The 24,112-nt window shown below is 38.1% G+C and overlaps 1 protein-coding gene across 1 annotated transcript in view; it reads right to left on the bottom strand.

The window, feature by feature from the left end:
• The window catches only part of RSRC1 (arginine and serine rich coiled-coil 1), a 169,002-nt gene that overhangs the window by 103,914 nt on the left and 40,976 nt on the right, over positions 1-24,112 (bottom strand). Inside the window, exon 5 of the mRNA XM_062583147.1 lies at positions 22,679-22,855. Coding sequence (XP_062439131.1) covers positions 22,679-22,855 — 177 coding nt within the window. The remainder of the gene's footprint in view (positions 1-22,678; positions 22,856-24,112) is intronic.

Raw genomic sequence — 24,112 nt, 5'->3', positions numbered from 1 at the left:
GACAGTTCATGTCTCAATGTCTCCTCCCAAGCTCTGCAAACATATACAAACCCCATCGCTTACACGACCTTCTGCCCTCTGGTGTAACTGTACCGTGCATCCTCAAAGCCCCCTAAGACCCCATTCACCTTCATATTCTTCTCTGTGGACTCAGAATAAATTATACTCTCTTTACAGGGTTACCTAAAAGGGAGAGAACTCTTGCGTATGCGTGCATGTATGAGAGAACACAGAGGGGAAGAAAGAGGAGAAAATAAAAAGGAAAAAGGGAGAAGGGAAAAGACAGACCTACAAAGCCCTCTCACTCCTCATCTGCTTCTTAAAGGTTGACCATGCCTGTATAAGCAGCATTCACCATTCACACTCTACTACCAAAATACTTACATATAAATACATTGTCTGTACTTCTTTAGTATTTTCCAAAGTGCAGAGTGATGCTCACCTGACAAGAATCAACCAAAAAATCTGCTCCCTCTTTGCAGCAACATGATCCCATTAAGCAGTCTTCAAAGATTCTGAGTAACAAAGTCAGACCTTCCTGATCAATTCCTTAATCCACACTGAGAGACTTGATATAACTTTTTGGATTTAGATTTTCAATCCAGAAGGGGGGGAAGGGGAGGGAGGAAATCATTCCCAATATAATTCACCATTTAAGGGACTTAGGCTTACAAGAACTTCAACAATTGGAAAAAGACTAGGAGCAAGCCAGAAAGCAACAGAATCACCAGCACGCCTAATACGCTTACTATGGGTCTTCCCATTTCTGCCCAGAAAGTCACTCAAAGCATTTGCAAGTCTCTTCCTTTATGGATCTTTAAAATGTTGCTTTGAACACTAAAAATAATATACAAATTAATGCCTGAAGTCAAAAAAGACTAAAAGAAGATTCCCAGACATCTTCCAGAAATACTTCAACCTGCTAGGCTATTGCGTAGGTTGCTGTAATCTATGGAGACAGGAATTAAACCAATATGACACTGAAGTATTGCTGCTGCAGCAAAATGTGGTGTAGACTGGATTGTGTGTGTTGGAAAATCCTGTTCCTAGACTGGATCAGATGCTGTGAGCAGAGCCCAGAAATTAAGGTTATGTGCATCTACTATATTCTAAAGTCTGCTCTTTTGGGGAATCAGGCTCAGAGGAATTCAGTATGTACACTTACAGTGGAAGGTTCCCGCCAGGCAGTCTTCTCTGCGGGAATGTCTAAGAACCTTCATACCTTACTGGAAAATTATTCTAATGAAATGGTGCTGAAGTAGTAAAACAGGCTCTATTGGCTTCCTTTTAGTGATGCCCAACTAAATCTATCCAATTCAGTTTTACATACCAGTCCTAGACTATCCTGGATCCTGACAGAAGAGACCTCATCAAGGACAGGCCCCCTCTGACATCCGCTGGAATACATGCGAGCAGAAAGCTCATGAAATTTTATGCTTAGGGCATTAATTGCAAGCGATCAGAACTACTTGGTTTTTTAGGTCTTTCCCTTTTTTCAAGCAGTTGCTTTTGAAGGTCCTCTCCTACACAGCAGCAGACGCAAATAAGAGCAACAAAGAAAATAGCTAGAAGTATCCAAAAGTTTGAATCATTTGGTTTCGTTTGGAGGTTAGAAGAAATAAAAACTCAATGGCCTAGATCAGCATTAAACAAATGAATAAAATACATTTGACCTGGCCAAAACATAAATCTGTGACCTCAAAGACTCTTTAGTACCACAGACTTAACATCTAATAAGGCCACAAACTCTGCCTTAAGCCAAACAAATCCTGCAAAACAATAGCATCCATTTAGAAATTTATTTACAAATTTACTGTTTAAGAGTTGCTGTCAGTTTTTCCTCTGTTTTATTTAGTAACTCTAGCTTCTACAGTAACCAGAGGACCAAACAGATATGCAGCATTGGCTCTACACATTCACTGCAGGGATGCAAGAAGAAAGAGGAAGGGACTGCTGCTCCCAAGTGAGACCGTTGTGCCTCGCACAGACACCAAGGAGGAAATGAGCCTGTAACATAAATTCATTCTCTTTTCAGCTTTCTAAACATAAGTAACAGATGTGCAAACACGTATGTGTCAAAACCATAGGCAAGTTTTTTTTTTTTTTTTTCTGCCAGTTTATAAAATAATCCTTAATTATACAATTGTTTTCTTTCGGCAAATTCATTAAATATCTTTACCAAAAACTGTTACTATATTAATATTATCAATTTTTTTTCTCATTCAGAGATTTAGATTTCTTCCCGTATCTTTCACTATTCCTTTGGAATTCCAAATACCAACAGATTAGATTTGTATTAAAATATAGTCTCTTTGAACAAAGATGTTCCTTCTTCCCTTCCCAATCAAAAGAAATAGCTATTTTATAGTGTTCACAGTAGCTAAGTTCAGTTCTAGAAAAAACATTCTTTATCCATAAAACATGGATGAAACAGTGGTAGTTTAATATTTTAAATTATATTTCATTTTATAATAAAATGTCTTTTGAGGGGGCTTTAGTTGCTTTTTGTTTGCTTGCTCGGAGGAGGCAGTGTTTGTTGTTTTTGTTTTTACTTAAATGACTGCTAAGGACTCTTCCGCTTTAGTTCCACGCTAGCGAGGCGCTGGGTATATGGGTAGGTGATTACTGTATCTCTGCAGTTCAGTATCTGCAGGGTGGCTGAATGCTACACTAACTACTTAAACCCAGTAAAGAGATTACAGCTCACACTAACTGGATTTTCACAGCTCCGTATCATTCAGTTTGGATTCCTCATACACAGATTAAGAGAGTCCATTAAAACAACAGTCAGCTGCTCTCGAAATGCAAGGTGCCTTGGTGAAAAAGAACTAAGTGTTTACATACAGCACACGTGTGCATGAGTGTGCATAAATGAAATATTTTTTCAGAAGGAACACTCTATTTAAGGAATTATTCAATTAAAAACAAGATAATGCAAATTATATAGTTATAAAAGGACATTCATGGTGGTTGGCAGTTCTAAGAACTGTATAGTTTTGAAAATTTTAAACAGCTTAAAATAATGTGCGTCTTTGAAGATATTGCCTTCAAATGGATTCCAAAAATCTATTTCTGTAAATATGGAAAAATATCATTTCCTCAACACAGTACATGAATTTAGCAGGAAAGCTAATTCAGCAAGCATCACCACCTGACAGTCTGAACTACAGAACTGGGACACAGAACCTCTGTTTTCGTACTTACTACCATGACAAAGCTGATTTTTATTTCTTCTAAAGAAGTGTTAGGAAGTCCAAAAGTAATACAGATTTATCTATGAGCAGTTCTCTTGGTTATTAATATAGGCATCCAGACCACTATAGAAATATGTTTTTACTACACTTATAAACATATTTTTAATATGAAAACACTAAAAAGAGGAGGACAATGGGACCCTACATGTCAAAACTTGCCCTACTAATTTTACTCATTTGACAGTTTTTTCCAGTATTTCCAAAATAATTTGCAATAAATATAGTGGTAAAACACAGCTGCTTACCATCTAGTTCAAGATAATTCAAAGTATGAGTGAAAGTGAGACAGCTACTCTATAGATAGGAACTATTTACACACTGGACCACAGGGCTCTTTGAAATCTTCTGTACCGTTGGCATCCACAGCTTCCACACAGTGGAAGTAGTGGACAGTGCATCTCCACACTACAGTTCAGACAGATAGTGAGAGGAATTAATAAAAAAAATAAAAAAATCCTTATTCTGTATGCTACTCTCTCAGTATCAAGCCCACCAAATAAAGTACCATTCTTTTTAGACTTAAAAAGGGATTTTTAGCAAACAAAAAGAAAACAAGGTTAATGCAGTTAGAACAACAACCACAAAATCTGCAATCCGAATCTGGATTGAAGGCACATGAGCCCTACTTCGGGCATATGGAGGCTTCTTTCCTTTTCAGGAGGAAACTTTTTCTGCTTCCCATTAGCCTTTGGCTGACTTCCTGCAGAGGAAATTGTCCTCATTTGGCCTTTCTAATTTTCAACACCTGCATTTTTAACAGCAAAGTCATTCAACTCATTTTTCTAGCACCCTTAAAAACTTTGTATGTACCATCAGCATCCCATGTCCTGGATACTCTAATGATTCTCTTGAGCATCTGGATGGGGAGTAATCACAACCACTCAAATTTCCATCAAAATATAGGATTTTCTGAACTACAATTCACAATCTATATGCACACAACACATCTCAAAGAATCACTTTAAGTGCAAGGTAAATACATCTTCAGTTATCTATATATTTGCATCCTGCCCCCAGTAATATCTGGCATTTATCATCTGCAGGTCCCGTGCCCTAAGCATTTTACTATACATAATGACTGCAAAACCACTCAAGTGCATGCTTTTCACGATAGCAACAATATTCTATCATTTGTGATACAGAGACTGTGTTTTCTATACATTTTCAGATTAGAATCCTATTAAAGAAAGTTTAGGAGGCAGCATGAAGACCCTGGTCCTTAAACAAGCTCCAGCATGTGGCTGAGATGTGAAGGACTAGTATGTTTGACAAAATAGGCTTCCCAACACAATCCACAATGTAATTCCACAGTTTCTGAACAAAAACTATTCTCCCATTTCTTTCTGCTGCTAGGTTTGCAAACAGTTCTCAGTCCACGTAAACATCAGCAGGTTTCCTTTGTGTCCATGAAGTTTAGCATTGCTTTGGAATGAGTGAGAAATAAACATTAATAAGCATGCCTATCCCTTGAAAGCTTGAGACCATAAACTTGGCCCAAAGCACTGATACCAAACCATCATCTTGCATGCATGCAAAAATCTGCCTCTATCAATAGAATGAGCAAGTCAAGCATCATGCAGCTCCAGGAGGAACTAACTTTAAGAATATGAAGTCAGAACTGTAAGGACCGCAGATGAAATGTAGACACTGTCGTATTAATATTGTTTGATGGACAGCTTTACCAAAATGCAGGTGAGTAATTTTACCTTTAACTTATATCACTGGAGATTTTGGACAGTTTCTTCTACAGTCTTCAGCTAAATAACTCCAGGGTCTCACCACCTTAAAAAGAAATTGCCATGGAGTCCTCAATAAGGAGGCCTGCTTCGATGCACTGCTATCAGAAAAGAATGGTTCAGAACAGGTCTCCAGAACTAGCTCTAAAAGCAGCACAGGTCACATCTGCTTTTATTTTTGCAGCTTTAAAATGTTCTGACAAAAACTGTGGTCATACCAGAATGTGAACTCATACGCAAGTATCCTTTAGGCCAGCACGTGCATCTTTAAGATTTAAGGAAGAAGTCAAATAAAAACAGCACTTGCTTTTGATAAGATGCCTCAGATTACTATTCCTTCTGGAAGTAAAGTACCAAAAGCACAATCTTTTTAATTACTCACCTTCATAAAGTACGTAAGTCTCACCTTCGAATGCATAACATAAGGAATACGGCTATGCAGGAATGGAAAACATGGGTCTCAGGGAAGCCAGAGATTTGAACTAAGGGTATTCTTTCCCCACAATTTCCAAAACTTAACTAACTTTTACTACAGAATTCCTGGCACTGAGAAAAACAGCAAAGTCATTTTCTAAATGGAGAAAACTAATTCTGAAGATCTCAGAAGAACAGAGCATTTCTTCTGATGCTATAGTCAAAAAAGGGATCTGTTCAAAGCACAGTGGCAGAAACCAGCTGCTGCGTATGAAACATCTCCTATGCAATTCTAACATAAAAGGATTGTCTATACAGAGTGTAAGACATACTGTGTCCTCTTGTAGCTGTAATGCACATTTGTAAGCACCAAAACATACATTAAACATTGCCTGAACTACTCAAGGTCATAAATTTAACCAGAAAAACCCAAACCCTTAAAGGCAAGTTCTCTACGCAGTAATATGTCCTATTTGTTATGCTCAAAGCCACAAGGATCTGTCTACTGCACATGCTGCTTTCACTAGCTGTAAGACAACGACCATTCATCAGATTTTTCAGGTAGAGGTAGCCACTGCCCCAGTATCTTTAAAGTAAAGGTGTGGGGTTTTTTTTCTCCCTCTCTGGAAGCCTATCTGCAATTCTGGTCAACACTTCGACAAGACGGCAGTCTGCCAGGTATAGAGATTAAGCTGTGGAGTTCTCCATTATTACCCATAAGGAAAAATATGGCAGCTCTCTGGAGGAGGGAGGGGAATACTACTTGTATCATACGGAGCTCTAGCAAGGAGGCAGCAAGAGAGCTTGGATACTTGATGAAGGTTCAAGCATGTATGCGTCTAGCACTATGGCCAGTGCTGCAAACAGAGCTGTCCTAAAACAGCATGAACAGGACAAGAAAAAAAAAAAAAGTAGGAAAAAAAACACATAGTGGAATGTCTTTGGCTATCAAAAACACTTGAGTTGGTAGAAACAAGGTAGGATAAAAGAGGTCTTACAGACATCAAAGATGCAAGACAATCAACAGCATCAGAGATGTCAAAGTTACCAACTGCATAGTCTCAAGGACTAGTCCCAGGACCTACTTGGTCCTAAAGCCACCAGCCTCAGGACCAATGACCAACAGCACACGAACTGTTTGGACTTACAGAGGTTGAAAGCAGAAGCAACCACAGAGAGGTCAGACCGTGGCGCCTCTGCTAATACGGAGGCTATAACTCCTTGCAGTCATCTCTGGCACCGCACTTGTTGGGATGCATGTCAAGAACAGAAGAGTCCTGTTAGAAACAGCAAGAGCATCCTTTCTATTCACACTTCCTACTCTGAAATGCTTTGGATGTCTGATTAATTGAATGCACCTTTTCCTTTAGCAGCTTGAGACACCTCCTGCTCATAAGAAGAAACAGCAACTGAGGAACTGTTTTGTTTGAGGTTTTTGTTTGTTTGTTTTTCTTTTAACCCTTTTGGGTAGAATGTGCAAAGGTGCTTCCTTAGGTAGACAGTTTTGGTGACTGAGGATAGCTCCCAAGACTATGAATGTTTGATCAAAGAAGAATGGCAGAAGGCATTACCTTTTAAAGAAAGTATGCTACTTAAACCTAGTTTCTATACATTTTACATAGCTAGGATACCATAATGAAATAAAGCAATTCAGTTTAACTATATACTAATGAAACTGCCCCCCTACACACACCCTTCCACTTAGCACCTTCTAGATGCACAGGAGGAAGGAGGAGGTGAGAAGGAACTAACAACAACTACCCATCTAAGCACAGCACCTTGAGATCCCTAAATGGGAAGTGTAAAAGCATTAAACATTTTTTTCATGTTTTGCATATAATATTTCAGATTTTGCATAATTTGTAAAAAACAACTAGAAATAAATTGGTAAAAAGTAGCATTTGGGATCACATTTTCCTCTGGTCTTACACTTCACTGTATGACGTAACAACAGATTCTACTACATTACAAAAAGCTAAGTTTGTGTAATATATAACACAATAGAATTAAGAAATAAAACACTTCATCAAAACTAGATAAGCTAAGTGCAAGTCAAGTCATCTGTTCATCTATACAACTAGCTACAAAAATGTTGAATTGCTATATGAGAAGGTCTTTCCATTAGGAAAGAAAAAGATTTATAACATTACAATAACAGAGTCGAGTCTGTGGTTTTGGAAGTAGTGACAATTATAAACCCTTGTTGATGTAAACAGCTGCAATAACTACTTTGCTCATTGAAAAAAAGAGAAGGAAGTGACCGATGAACAAATCCACCCAACAGGACTACCACATGCAGTAGCTAGACAAGAGTTAAGATGCTTTCCTAATTGTGCTGGAAACTCAAGCACCGATAGAAAAATATTGGGTCAATTATCAACAGAATTCTGCATGCTTCCAGGGAAAAAACAAACTGGGACAGATTATGTGCTAAGACCATGGCACAAAAGAACTGTCTGCATGTTATTTTTTGCACTGTTTTGTATGTATGTGTACTTCTTAATTAAATTCTACTAAGAAAATACTTCGAGTTCTTTCATAAATTTTAAATTTAAATTAAAACATTCTTTTCCAGCAACTTCCCCACTGTCATAATCCCTGAACTCCATTTACTTCTCTAAAGGAGTGACTCTGTAACTTAAATTAATCAACAGAAGACAAACGAAAGCAGTTAGCATTTCAAAACTGGAAGCAAAATGGAATTCAAAAATGAATTTAAACAGAAGTGAACGAAGCACAGGGCACAAATTAAAAAAGACATTTAGGTTAACAGAAAACTCATAGATAAATTATGAAATATGAGTGTGACTGAATTCAGAACAAACCTACCTATTGCAGCTATGGTGGCTGACAAACAATTGCTTTATATATTTGGTTGAATTTCAGACATCATAGTTGAGACAACCCTAGACCTCATCATGTTTAACTTCATCTGTTAAAAGCCACATTATCCTTAGAGAAAAAAAAAAGCTGTCATGAAAATAATTCCATCAAAACACAGCTTTATAAGACATTAGTGCATTTGAAGTTCAGATAGGCAGTCACACAGAATTTAAGAGCATTGGGGCATCGTCCCCCTCCACTAGCTAATAAAGTCCTATACACTCAACAAAAGGTTACTATTCAATAAATCATCTCCTGCTAAAGAAACAAGTCCTCTGATGAAAAAAAAAATTGCAATTAAGTGCAGGTCAGCTTTCAACAAATGGGAAAACTACTTATTATTACATTTATACTACATAAGATACAGACATTTTGATGGCATCTCTCTTTCTCATCTTGAGCTTAGATGGCAAGGAAGACCTCTTGCATCCTCAAATTTTATGGTAAACAAGTAGGGTTTGGGGTTTTTTCTAATTATGAGAAATTTAAATATTTTCCATAGAGTCAAATCTTGAGTTCAAAATAACCTAAATCAACTGCAGAAGTTTGGCTACCATAACTTACCCTATATTTCACATTTCTATATTGTGAGTCTTTCCAGCATCAACAGAGATAAGTATTTTAAAACAAAATAGTCTGAATCCAGCATGCTGGCCAGCTGTATTTTGTTAGCATTTGATCATGCTAAAATTCTATTGTGCTTTCATTTTAATTATGTTTTCAATTTGTCTTTTAATGAATGCTCAGAATATAAAACAATACAAATAGGAATTAGTGATTGTTCTTAGTGGGAAGAATCATAGAACGGGTAAGGTTGGCAGGGACCTCTGGAGATCATCTAGTCCAACCTCCCTGCTCAGCAGGGTCACCTACAGCATGTTAGACAGGGTTGTATCTAGGTGGGCTTAGACTATCTCCAGAGAAGAAGACTCCACAACCTCTCTGGGCAACCTGGTCCAGGGCTCCTTCACTCTCACAGGGAAGAAATTCCCCCTCACGGTCAGGCAGAACTTCCTGTGGTTGAATAATTTCCTTTTTTAAAGGGAAGCAAAGTTAAGTAGAAGTTAACAATAATGAGATTGAATCATCCTCAGCCTCATGTACTCTTTGCAGATGTTTAGCTATGGACAGGGTATAGGGAGCCACTTAGTGATGACAAAAACCAGCAGGAACTGATGAGGTTACTAATCCCTTCGATTTCCAAGTTCATAAACTATAAGAGTTATTAATTATATTACTTAGTCATTCTTTAAATAATCATTATATAAGCATGAAATACACTTCAGGAAGAGGTAAGTTTGCATGTTTTAATAGCAGTCACGTTTACTCATCTTTTTCCTTCTCTGCACTGCTCCCTTTTTAGCTCTTATTTCTTGAACTCAGACCTGGTATCTTTTCAAAGCAAGAAAGCAAAATGGTAACATAATGGTCAGATTGTTAACAAAAAATAAAACAAAATTTCTTATGCGTAACATTACTTTAGTAAGCCCTGCTTAGAGCTGCAGTTAAAACAACTCAAAGTATGTTGTGGTAAAATATCCTGCTTTCTATTCAGCGTTTTAAGTTGCTGGCAGACTGCATAGTCACTTGCTAATAGCAATGGACAGAAGGAGAGTAGAGTGGAAAAAAATTGACTTAAAGATTAATGTAAGTGGGTACAGTGCTCGAGCTGGTTGAACTCTTCTCGTGCCTGCTCCTCTTCTCACATTCGGTGGAAGGAGTTTATATTTCTCACAGGGAAAAACAGCAAAGAACAACCTGAGCAACGAGCCGTTCCCTTCACCGTGCGCCTCGCACCGAGGCTCGCAGTGCGCGGAGCGGCCCGGAGAGCCGGCAGCGCCGCTGGGTCGCAGGGCAGCGCCAGGAGGTGCCGCGGGCAGCGCTGCCGGAGGGGGACGGCCCGGCAGGACACCGGCGCCGGCCCGGCACGGCCCGGCCCGGCCGAGCACGGGCGCACAGGCTGCTCCCGGGCACGCAGCGGCTTCCTCGGAGGGCTCAGAAACTACTGCCACACAAATACAGCCAAAATACGCCCTCAATAAGATAAAACCAGTTAAGAAATAAAAAGGGGGGATTATTTTGTTTCCTATTTGCTCCGGAAAAACACCTCCCTTGCCTGGACAGCACACCAAAGATCCCTGGAAGCTCACTCGGTAGGAAATCAGAGCAACTGGCTGGCAGTCAAAGATGCTCCAGATTAAATAATGGGAGTCAAATAATTATATGTTTTTAGAAGTCTATTATCTGCTATTCTTCAAGAAGCTACAAAAGTAAATTACTGTAACTAGCAAGCACTATCAGGCATCTTCAAACTTTATTATGACAACCTCTCAGCACTGCGACTGTAACTGTTTTATAGTTCGAATAATTTAGTCCAGACACTGAAAATAAAAACACTAGGATTAAGGAAAGTTTTCCCCCACCTAGTCGACAGAGGAACAAAGAAAATTCTCATATAAATACTTAAATTATTTTCCAACACAGTACTAAATAGTTTACTTTCAGCTTTCAAAACGCACTCCCTAGTTTTAAACAGATTTTTAAAAAGTTCCTACAAATTACTGTTTAATATGGCCACAGAGTATATTATTTTTCAACAGAGTATTTTACTATTCATTCCACTGCAAATAATTTTTATTACAAGAACCTACTTTTGAGTGCTTATAACTCAACAACAACATGACCAAGGTTGAAACATGGTATGCAAGGTTTCAGCCCAGAAGCAGTTCTTCTTTCTTCTTTTTAAAACTAAAACTTAAAGTGTGCCATTTTTGCTGTTTAAGACTTCAACATAAAAAACAAATGTAATACACTCTCACAACGTGTAGCTCGTAGGTCTCTTTAAAATAAGTTCTACAGACAATCCAAATACTTAGAAGTTATGAATGAGAGACAGAGCAGTGCAAATTAAATAGCCACTGTAGCTCTCTGAGCATCAATCTACATTTGCACATTTCTGCTACTTGATAAATGTATCTTGTCATGTAAAGACTTTAAAGAAAAGGTCTTAGAGTGACAAAATCAGTCGCAGTGTGACAAAATCCCATCTGTAAGTGAACAGAGACGATTCAACTCACAAATACCTTAGGCCAACGACTACAGAGATTATGTTTTGGAACCAGCATGTGCATAATTGGATCAGATAAACGCTAACATTTTACAGATTTTGAGAGCCACCTCTTGTTGCAACAGACAGGATGGAAAGAGATAAGCTACTAGTTCTTCAAATTGTCTAACTGCTTAACATAATTATGTTGCACCCAGGGGAACTGCTCCCAACCTGAATTCAGTCTGATGCTTGCTGAGCCTGCGTTAGGCCTCACGAAGGTTTCATACCCTCATAAGCAGGACCCTTTTTTCCTCACTTACACCAGTTGGTCTAATAAAAAGATTCTCTTTTTCCCAGCCAACGCTACCTCTCTTACAGCGTTAAGCTGCCAGGGCTACAGCAACATCACTCGTAGATTAAGTAAAGAGGTTTAAGAAAATTTTGAGCCGAACAGTTAAGATATCAACGTTATTCAGGCTGTAGTGTCCTGTTAAAAGGCACTTGGAAACAGTATTAACACTGGGAGACCCACATCCTATCTCCTCTTCTTCCCTGCTAGCATACTGCTTTTTTGGGTCATGCTAGCAAATTAGGGAGAAGATCTTGTCTCTGAAAAGAACACAGAAGTATTAATATAAAATGTAAAAAACATTTTAACGTAGCTCTCTTTATAAACAGAAGAAATGAGTTTGAGGAGGTTGGTTTTTGTTTGCTTGTTCAGCTTTTTGTTTGTTTGTTTAACTGACAGGGCATTTTATTCACCACTAAAATAAACAGCAGTTGCAGATTCCTCGTGCATTGTAACTATTTTCTAATAACTGAAAACCGTAGGCATATACAATCTTCTTACATTTGGACAGCCAGAAAACGATTATCAGTCTCCAGAAGTTTTACCTAACTTAAGAATTAAAAGAAATAAAAGGAGATAGTTAAATACTGGATAATAGGAAATATAATGGCTATATGTTTATCACCTTGTTGTTAGCAATGAAGTGAAAGACTGTGCCAGCATCATTCTTTTGATCTCAGCTTGCCTTCAACATCCATGAAAAATAGTCTGGCAGAACAAAAATTTAAATGAAATGGCAGAAACATGTTTCTACTCTCCCCAAAACGTTACCATCATTTACCATCAATGGCTTGCAAAGAGACAATTTTTCAACAGAAGTGGAAAAAAAAGCTTTTTTTTTTTTTAAAAATCAAATATTCTATTAAGAACATCTTACATAGAGCTCTAAGTAAGAAAGCACTAAGTGAAAAAGAACTGTTCCACTTTTTTCTGTCTGTACCTATTTATTTCTCAAGAGTCACTTTGCATTAATAATGATCACAATCACCACCCCTTCGAGGTCCCCCGGACTTCTCCGCCTCGGAGCAAACGCGCACTAGGTCAAGCTTGTCGTCAGCTCTGCTCTGCAGGAGGAAGCAGCCAGCCTGGACGGCCAAGCGCGCCCCACGCAGAGAGGCGCCGCAGCTCCCCGGGCGAGAGCGCGAGCGGGACGCCGAGGGCCGGGCAGAGCGACGGTGGTCGCGGCGCTGCCCGCTCCGTTTGGCGGGGGTGGAAGGCGTGCCTGGGGCCGGTGGCGTGCTGCGCCGTGCCGTGCCGTGCCGCTGCACCCTCCGCACCCAGAGCGGGCGACTCTCCCGCGCTACCGCGTGCCTGCGAAGCGAGGGCAACCGAACCCTCCCGGCAACGCTCCTGATGAGCACTCGTTCAAAGGGAGTTTAAGCAGGCACTTCGGTGCCTTTTGAAAGTAAAAATATATTGGCTTTAGAAATGCTGAAAGTGATTAAAGAGTAACACGAATTAACTTCTTGCTAAATCACACCCGTTGATGTGTCATACTAGCAAACTTCTTTAAATGAGTATAGCTCAGAGGACCAAAGACTGCACTTTTACTTCATTTCTTTTTTTCTAATTAAGGCGGGGGTAAATCCTCTGATTTCAGGCTGGGAAAACAGTTTACAACAGAAGCACTTCAAAACAGACAAACAAAAAATCACTGGAAAAACAAAGTATTCCTTAATATGAATAACCAACAGTGTTTTACTCTGAAGCAGCATTTTATTGATTAAATATACCATCTTACTTTTCAGATTTTGTCAAAAATCTGTGCTTTATAATGTAAAAGCTACCCTAATAATTCCTAACTTTGATGGTAAATACTCTTTAGGCATATCAACATGCAAGAATGTATGTTGATATGCATAGAACTATCCTAAATATTAGTGTAGTGGTCCCTACTATTAAATCAGCATTTGTTTTAAAAATACTAACCATATCTATTGTTACGGACGAACAATAGTCCATTGTTAAAACTAGATTAAGAAAAATGAAAAAAGGAACATGTGAACTGTCAAAGTAAAAATCTCCCCAAATAAACCACAATTTTAGATATATTTATTTGGTTATGAAACACAAACAGTGTTTCACAGTTCTTCAATTTAATGAACGCCAAATCGTGCTAAAGGCATCCTTCCTCTCAATCAAACATTTACCCTTCGCCACTGGTGAAAGGCAACAAGATGTCTTTACAACGTCTCGTCTTTTTCAATAAATTTTGCATGAAAACATGTTACCCAAGCACAAAGTTGCCTGCTGTCACATTGGAAGTATGATAAATGTTTAATGAAAACAACACCACACAGCTTGGTGTCAGACAACAGCTATCACACAGTCCTGCTTTGATCTAAGCAGACGCTTAAAAGGAGTTCTGAGCACGCTTTGCGCCACACAACTCTATAACCTATATGCAAATAAGGAAAATTAGCATAAATGGCTTTCTACTGCATAAAGCAGTAAGAGGTAAGGAAAAAATACGACAGGCTCCAAGAGCGTCTGACTGCTGTCAAACTCTGGAAAGTCCAATATTCCCAATTTACTTCTAATGTCTTTTGCCAAGCACTGGAAAGCTTATCAACAGGCATTTATCACCCAAGTACAGTCAACAGACACTGCTGGAGCCCTGCCAGGCCTGAACACGGAAAATAAAACTGCGCAAGTGTTTTGGTTAAATGCTACCGAAAAGGGGTCCCAACAGAGAAAGATCTCAGAAAACATTTAAAGAACTGAAACACAGGATTAAAAGGAAAATGAATTGTGCATTTTGAAAATAGGCTTTTCAGCTTTATGGTATCTGTCAAAGTGTTTAAGAAGCTGTGAACTCACTAATGCAAAGATGTATGGATAACCTTATTAAGTATCAGGAATTAAAATGGTGGTCTGGTTTGATTAATGGCACAACACTTTTTTCCTCTTAACAACTGAGAAGCTGCTCCTAATTACTCCATTAGAAACGGGTGTATGGGTGATCAAAAACACTGTAAAGAATAAACCAAAGTTCTGCTACTATGAAAGCTAGGTTGAAACCAAAAGAAAGAGAAGCTATTCAAAGCTAGCAAGTTTTCGGCACTTTTGTTCTGCTGCTCAGCAATGAACCACGACCCTTAATAAACTTGCGTCCCACAGAATTCCAGAACTTGCGTATTTCAAACTAGCAGAGACTTTAAACATCAAAACTCTATAGCCTGCCCATATAGGCCAATGAAAGCATTTATGCAAGTTGTTTAAAACAAATGAATTTAAAAACCATGAATAAAAGACCAATGTAGTTGCTTGACACAGAACTCCTGTGCAAAAATACTGTAGCTGTTTAACTATGTGTTTAAGTAAATCCCTGGATTTAGGAACGCAATGGAAGAAATCCATTAGCAACTGATGCTTTGCAGCAGCCTGCTAGACATGATTTGCAGTCATCAGGTCCACCGTGTGGAACGTGACAAGCATGTCGCACGCGGCCCAGAGTACTCCGTAGCCTGGGTCAGGAAACCAAGCTTTGGCCATCTCCACGAGCAATGGGGCCACTCTAACGAAGCCGCCAGGCACTTCAAGGCAAGCTTCACGTGCCACTCTGATCTAGTCCTCAATTCCTGTTTTAATAGGACCAGACACTGCACCATAGCACAGTAACTCAAACTATATTTAAGTTCAGAAAAAGAGTCAGCTTATTTGTTGTTCACACTAATCTTTAAGAGAAAAGTTGAGGGCAGGGGGAAGGAGGGGAAAAAGGCAGGTTCAAAGCTCATGAGCAAGAAGAAATCAGTTTTCGGAACAACCAAAAGAGTTTACCACAACTAATCAAGTTCTCCTAGTGTATTCAAACCACTACACTATTAGCCCAGGAACAGCTTAGTCTAGAAACAGCATAGTATTTTTAGAAATCTTAGAAAAAAAAATCCCAGATTTAATACCACCTTAGCAAGAACACATATTAGGAACAGGTGATTACAGTGACACACTTAAAGTATTGAAAAACAAAACTAAAAAAACTAATTGCACATACAACAAAACCGGAGTGCTAGTACACTTGTCAAATAAGCAGCCCTAAGAACATTTTTAAAACCACTTAACAGTCCATAGTGCATTTTTAAAAGGTCACTTGTGTCCAAGACTTGGGAATGTGGTAGCTGATACTGTATTAGTAATTCAGACACCATACAAAGAACACAGCTTCCAAATAGGAACATTGTATTAAGCTTCAACACCAGAAGAAACACAAGAGGGAAAGACCATAGATCTAAGACCATTGACACCACGTGGAAATCATAATTAGGGGGGGGTTGCTCTGGTTCCTTACAAGCAAAGGATGGCTATTGTTCCAGGGAACTCCAGCATTTCTTGAAACAAGTCATGGGGAGCGGAAAAGAAGGAAAGCAGCCTGTGTGGCAGGTGCCAGCAGTCTAAAATACAGCAACAAGAAACTATCCTGTAACTGCACAAAATAAAAATCATATTCTTCAATTAGCTGGAAATCAGCTTAGCCTGATTCAAGGCAATCCCAGACAAAACAACTTACATATACATATAACAATGTCAGAGAAAGCATGCTAATATTGGTTCACTTGAAGAGGAAAATGGTACATGAGCCTAAGTCCATTTGGAGATGCCACCTTGAAGCATCAGAGAGAATTGCAGCTTGAATCCTCTTCCAACTGGAAGCTTCACGCAGAGCTCAGGTACTAACTACCTCATGATGATACAGGATTAAGTTGTTCTGCTTACCTGTAACTTATCTTTTCTAAATACAGTACTATCAATAAGTTAGAACTTGAATGATAATCAACTGTCACCTCCTTCCTCCATTTTGCTGGAATAGAGGTTACCGCAACAAAAAAGGATTCTGCAATAAAAAACGTTCTTTCAACGTTACTTTTAAACAGATGTTTATCTCTGGAACTTAGTGCAGCTCAGTTTTTACCAAACAGCTAACAACATTTTTTATTATTATTATTATTTTATTTATTTATTTAGGCTCAGAGTACTGTCACATAAGACTTGCTTTTACAAGAGGGAAAAATGCAACCGACAGAAGAAAAATAGGAAATAGGTCAGCAAAATATAGGACCTGATAAACCACTGCAGGGGAGGGGAGAGGAAGAAAAAATCTGAAGTTTTCCTTTTTTCAGAACCCAAAAATTTAATAAAAGAAAATCACTAGACTAGAACTTACTGGTAAGAACTAGACACCAGATGTCTGCTACATATTATAAAATTTTGCAGAGTTAACAGAAAATGATAGTGCATCACAAAATGCATATTGGCCCTTATTTTATCAATTCCAGTTTTGATTTATTTATAATACTTTACAACATATCAGAAGACGTACTGTAGTGTGTTCCATAAAAATTAAAGGTGTGCTAACAGAACTCAGAACAGCACCCTGTATTAAAATGGTTATGAGAAAAGGAAAGCCAGCCATTTGTGTGCTAATTACAAGATATAAGCATTGGTGGGAGTTCTTGTATAAAGCAACGGTCCAAAACAATAATGCTTGCAATAACACTACTGCAGCCATAGGTCATAACTAGAGAACAGTATTGTTATTATAAACAGAGAAGTATGATCTGAAACTTGGCCTGTGAGACTGGATGAATAGAAAAGGCTGCAAGGCCAGCAAGTGCTTTTACTTTGGAAATGCTGGCAACAGTTATTCAGAAAAAGTCATACCATTTATTGATTTTTATTTCTTTATATCCTTCCAGGCTATAAAGTTCCTTCTCTCATGCTTTGCAGCAGAATTATAAAACAAGAAAAAAAGAGCCACAGCGTTCAAACAGCTATTATGAGATTAGGAGGCAAAAGTGATAGAAATAACAAAAGCAAACTGATTAGTTCAGCTCATCTTTAAAATGGAAGGAAAATAAGTAGCATCACAGTACTTGGATAAAGAGTGAAGCACATCTCTTCCTACCTGCTCATCATCAGCTTTACATTGCAAAGATTTTTCACTGAAAATGAAACAATCCTGATAAACAAAAAACAATCTTTCAGCTTATGAATATTCCTGGTACACTTTTTGGAATGCTTTTTGAATTTGCATTGCCTTACCTTTTAAATGAGTACAAAACTATTCCAAAGCTTGAGAGACCACTCTTAACTCAATATTTATACTTTTTTCCCCCACCAAGTACTGTCAGATGCTGCAAATGAGCTTCCCAACCTAAATTCAAAGCAGCTGTTACCACAATCTCTCTCCATAATGGCTGAACAAACAGTATATCCCTTAAAACATTTCAGATTGTAAGAACAAAAGATTTCAGCTGTTTTGCTATGACTATAATACAGCCTGTCTCCATGAAATAGCTGACGTTCATCCAACGTTCAAGAAGTTCAGTGCTCAGCCCCAAAGAATCTTCCCTGAAATGGAGAACGCCAAGAAGCTTGACACCGGATGACAGTGGGGTAAGGTTCTTCTCTTGAAATCTCTCCTGAGATTTTTATGGTGAAGAAAGTATCTACTTTTAAAGAATTTAAAGCTGCTCTGAGCTAAAAACAAAAACAGACGCCTTTCCCCCTTCATCTCAAAACATTTATAATTCAAGCACAGAAAAGCAAGTTAGCATTACAGTTTGCATGAGCCATAGACAAACAGAAAACATTTACTCTTTAATTAGTGGGAAAATTGCATTTTGATCATCCGCTTCAGTTAAGACCCAAACATATATTAGTTATATCAGACAACCGCATGTTGACAAGCCCATGAACAGAGGGGGAATGTTATGATATTATTTTATTAATATTATTAATAATAATTTATTAGTTATGTTGATTTAATGACTAAATTCTTTTTTTCAGCTAATCCATATTCTTGGAAAATTTGATTTTTTCTTTGAAGAATAAGCCCAAGATTCAAGCATAAAAATACATATACTACAAATAGAGACTAAAGCAGCGAAGACTGTTTAACTGAAGCTTTGGTGCCTCACTCATTTCTGTGGTCTCATTTTAAAGACCAGAAGGAATGAGAAGATTTAGGGGAGCAGGGGGAAGATATATATGTATTTATACCAGATCGCATATAGGCTAGAGTAGGAAAATATTCCAAATCTAGTAAGTGTTCTAAGGCTCTTGAGGTTTGGTTCCCACTCCTTACCATCCGTGTTCTCCTAAAACTTTTACTTACCAGACTTCCTGAATATATAGGAATACAGTTATTCTGCTGAGTTCTGATCAAGTGGCGATGGTTTTGGCACCTTCTGCCTTGCAAGTGAAATTTAATTCCTTCTTGACAGCAGGTAATAAAAAGTACCTATGCTCTCCCAAGCACCTTGATTCATGGTGTCAAAATGTAATTCTCTCAGAGCACAGCATACAAAGGGCATCTTCACAATACGATCCTCCTCCTCCTTTCATACGCTTTTGGTAAGTGGTAACAAAGACATAAATCCCCCATAATAAGTGTTGACTTTTCACAGATGAGTCTACACTCTAATTCTCCCAATATAGCTATCTCAGTCACTGCACAAGAGCTGCAGCCACTGAACAACATTCTTGTACCAGGAAAGTGAGGGACTTTGATCCCTCACGCTTTCTTTTATGTGAAGTTGAAGCACTTTCTTTTATGTGAAGTTGAAGCCAGAGAGTCAACCAGCATTGATAATTTACATTCTGTCTTCTGACAATTCAGCTTCAGGGTGCTCTTCATTTTGACTTTAAAGTAGTTTGCAATAAATACATTCCAAACATTTAGGAATATAAACTGAGAACTAGCTCTGGCCCTTGATTTTTCTTTATATAAAGTAAGTATGAGACTTTACGCCAGCTCTGGCGGTCAACGGTTTATTTTTTTCCCCCGCTATGGATACCCTGCTGTTAAGAGTCTCCAGAAAGGCTCTGCAGAATGATCTTACTTCCACTGCTGATCTAGACAGCAAGTTCATTCATTTGGAGAGTGACAACTACAACTAACTTCTCTCAAAATGTCACATCCAGATGTCCACCTGAAAACCATTTTGAGTATCAATTTAGACTTTCTCCCCCACATTTCAAGGACAAAATTTTGAAGGAAGGGTTGAGAAGACCAGCATTAGAGCTGGGTTCGTTACAACAGACTAGGCCAGAAAAAACACCAGAACAAGTCTCCACCCCAAACCAACAGGAACACCCCCTAAACCAACCTCTTTTCTCCCTGTCCAAACGAGGTCCCGCTTGAACCAAAACAAACCGCAGCGTCTGGAAGCAGAGGCTCTCTGTCCGCTCGCTCCCGCGGCCAGGGCGACGCAACGCGGCCCGGCACCAGCGGCCGTGGCCCACTTGAGCAGCGGGCGCAGGCACCGAAGCAGGCTAGCAGCACCACAGCATCTGCTACGACACTCCGTTACTAGAGCTGTAGCCACTGCAAGAGTCGTATTTGTAGCCACAACTACTACAGGACAGCTGACAGCACTACAACACACACAAAAAAACCTTCTAAATTGTAGTATATACCCTCAAAAAAAAAAAAAAAAAAAAAAAAAAACAACAAAACTAATCACCTTGCTGCCTTCTGCAGACCACAGCCAGCAACCACCAGCTTTAGAGCTGCTGGAAAACAAAAATCTTGTCTCTTGGCGTTTACCTTAGAAACTAACACTGAGGCAGAAGCAGCACACAACCCGATCTCACTGCTGCTACAAAAAACAAAGGAAAAACATGCCAGAGGTCAATACACTATAAAGCCAAAAGCTCACTCAGTTTGCGTTGTGTGACCCTCCTTTCCACGCATCAACAAACAAGGGAGGACAGCTGAGCTTCCTTGGCCAAGAAGGTCTCCTCTTTCTCATGCTTTTTACCCAAGAAGAAAATAAATAAATAAATAGGTAAATAAATAAATGATAGAGATGAAAGAAGCTGAGAACTTAGGAGTTTTGAGGAAGCCCCATACAAAAACACAACTATAAAACATCTGACTTGGCCTTATTTTCCTAGAGCATACATAAGGCAAAGAAAAACCACACTCTAACTCTTTGTTCCTACACACACATGCGTTTAGGAAGGAAAACAGGAAGTTACTACTTTACTCTTACTTGGGACGAGAACAAAACACTCAGTAGACCCTTAATTGTGTAGTTAATATCACATCAATATTGAACTACAAATCACATTTATATTGAGAACCTCAGAATCAAATAGCAACTGCATCAAAGAGCTCTGTCTTCTCTAAGCATTCAAATGCGTTGCTTTCCAAAGCCCTTAACAACCAGTAACATGATGCTGATACAGTCTAAATCCTCAGAATGACAAATAACTGTAAGAGGGAGAAGCTTCTCAGATCCATATTCTCTGTACAGATATACTTTGATCACTCTTTGATTAAACTGAAAAACACATCCCCCTCAGAAAAGCTTATGGAGCACAGATTGTATCAACATCATTCTGGGCATATTTCATTTTGTGGCCTTATAACGCTTCAAGAACGAGCCCCGGTGGCAAAGCCTACCAGCCCGTACCTGGCTCCACGGAAAACGCACCGACATCAAACGCTGCTATTATCATTCGTACTCTTTGTCCTAACTACCTTGGAAGTGACCCAGACAGGGCATTTGGCTTTCAGATTTAGCAAAAGCAATTTTGTAACTCACCAAAATATAAAGGTAAATAAATTGCTTGCTTCCAAAAAAATCTGGGCACTTCCAAGTTCTTCCTACAGCGATTTAATATTGATCCTTACTATAAAAGGGCATAAAGTCCGGCAGTATGCTAATAAAACACCACAATATATTCCAGCATGATTTAAGATGTGCTTCTATACAAAGTCCAGAAAAACTCACACACACCAAACATTATGTGCTCAGTATGGATTTGTTCCCTGTTCAGAGCACTAGAAACTACTTCAATAAAAAAAATAATTTTGGCTGTACATTCATGCTTCTCCTCAAGTCTTCCAGAAATATCAAAATATTCAAGTTCCAGCTAAACAGGCAACAGGTATCTCATTTATGACTTATCAGACATACTGCAAACATCTCAAAGATTCTGTTTTAAGCAATCAGTAGTATTCAATGTAAACATCAGCAACAAGAACACGCAAATACTCCATGTGGTTTACTAAAAAGGGGGAAAAAAAAATCTCTTAACTTGAATGGAAGACATTACCCTAAAAGTTCCAAGCAGTTTAAGTAATGTACTACAAATAAGAAAACACACATAAACAGCTAATCCTTAAGATCTACATAATCAACACTAAAACCAGAGAGATAAGTAATAAAAGCTCAGGAACTAAGCAGCGAATATAGCCAGAGACACATAACCAAGAAAGCAATTGAGACACCACCATGAGCACAGGTGGAGGATGCTACTTCAGGTATTCCCATTAAACACTTCAGTGGGAATCAATCAATAGGTAATTCATGAAGAATATTCAATACATCAGTGCCTTTTCCCTTTTGAAGCCAATCACATAAATATGGAAAAGCTGAACAACACAGTAAAGATTGCAGGAGATCAACATGTATAAAGCCAAGGTTATTACATAAACTGTCTTTTCAGAAATCTGCAGAACTACCATCAACAATTCAAGTCATTTCAAGCAAAAATTAGGCTGACAGAATGTTTTGAAAGGTAGTCCATCATTCCCTCATAGCAAGTACTTCTAATAACTAAATTTTGAGCCACAAAAAAAGCCAGATAGAAACTTCTGTCAATGCAGAAGTGGGAGGAAAAAAAAAAAAAAAAAACACAGTGAAAATAATCCCTTTATAGGAAGTTATATTCTTACCTCCCAGTAGGTCTCACATTTTCCTTAAAAAGTAGTTACTATGATTTAGAAAATGAATTATTCTAATCAACCAAAGAAAAATTTGCAAAGCAAGGGGAAAAAAAAGAATAGCAAATTAAGCCATTATTTACTTTATTGGAATGCCAGATTCCAAGATTTAAAAATCAGGTGATTCAAAAATTTTAAATAATTCCATTAATTTTATACAACGTATCAGGTACTATAAAGCAATCAATTACCAGAAAAGCAGAACACTAGATCATTCCCTGATTTTATTATAGATATATTATTTATCATTTCACTTACCCAAGCTTTGCGCCATATATCTCCTTCTCTTTTCCTTTGCCTTTCTCTTTCTCTCTTACTTTGTCTTTCTCTCTGCCTTTACGCCGTTCTCTTTCGCGAGACCCGCTATGAGTTCTCCTATGACCGGATCTTTCACTACTTCGGCTATGAGAACGTTGACGAGGTCTCGATCGTGATCTACACAAAATCCATAGTGTTAAAATTTAGCAATCACACATTTTTCCACTGTCATCATATTTAGATTTGTTTCATAGTCCAACTATTTTGAAAACAATTTCTTCAAATTTAGTAATTTAGTATTTTTAAACAAAAAATACCCATTCATCAAAAGAAAAATGAACAAAAGTATTGCTGAATTCAAAATTTGCTTCCTCTGCAGGAATAATACAAAACTAATTAAACCACACTTTACAGTACTTACAAAATAGTTATTAATACAGCAATCATTACAGCTACTGGAGAATTCTTTCTTGAACATTAACTTAAAATTCTTAACATCTATTCAATTGAACTTGTCAAATAATTAATGTTACCAGATATGTGTAACTGCATATTAAATAGATTAATAAAAGTGATCACATGCCAGCAAAAAAAGTTAAAAAAAAAAATGACAGAAGTCACATGTCCAAAACTCTAGCTTTAGCTCACAAAACTGGCAACTACGTAAGATTTCTTAATATCAAATTCAGGCTAGAAACATGCTTTGCAGAAAGCCCGTAAGTAATCTAACTCTACGAGCATAGGCTCCAATCATGCAAGAAACTGCATACAAGTGCAAGGGTTTGTGCACATATAGCCCTTTGGTTCACGGTTACAGGTTCCTATATGGCTACAGGATACTCTGTTCTCAAGCACATTTTCTATTCCTCTGTAATAAATGTATGCTGTTACTGGTATACCGGAACAAAAAAAGATCAAGTAGTATCATTATATGACTGTTTACATATGCATCCAGAAGTTCTTTCATGATCCCCATACTTCTTTTCAATTTTTTAAATTTTAATTTATTATCATGTACCATCATTAAAGATGCAGCTATAGACATTAAAAAGCAGCTATAGACAGTGCACATTTAAGAAAACAGCAATTCAGGTTTCCATTAGTTCCTATTATGATGCAGAGCCTCATGGAAGTTCTGACAGCACCTCATTGAAAAGTTTCATTAAGTTCTAAGAGGGTTTTAGAGTGTGTTTAAAAAAAAAAAAAAAAACAGTAAAAAACAATTATTTAGCACCTCTTGGACTGCAAAACTCCAAAAGCCTGTAAAGCAAACTCATATACAAAAGATCACTCAATTTAAAAGGCAATAACTGTTTAATAAAGCTCAACAATAGAATAAGCAGAAAAGAACAGCGCATCCAGATGAAGCTATAAATTAAGTTTAGGAAGAATGTCGTTATTAAATCTGGAATTTGTCCAGCATACTGAGGTTAA

The sequence above is a fragment of the Rhea pennata genome, chromosome 9, assembly GCF_028389875.1.
Source record: "Rhea pennata isolate bPtePen1 chromosome 9, bPtePen1.pri, whole genome shotgun sequence".
Classification (NCBI taxonomy): Eukaryota; Metazoa; Chordata; class Aves; order Rheiformes; family Rheidae; genus Rhea; species Rhea pennata.
This window is presented reverse-complemented; position numbering and strand designations above follow the sequence as displayed.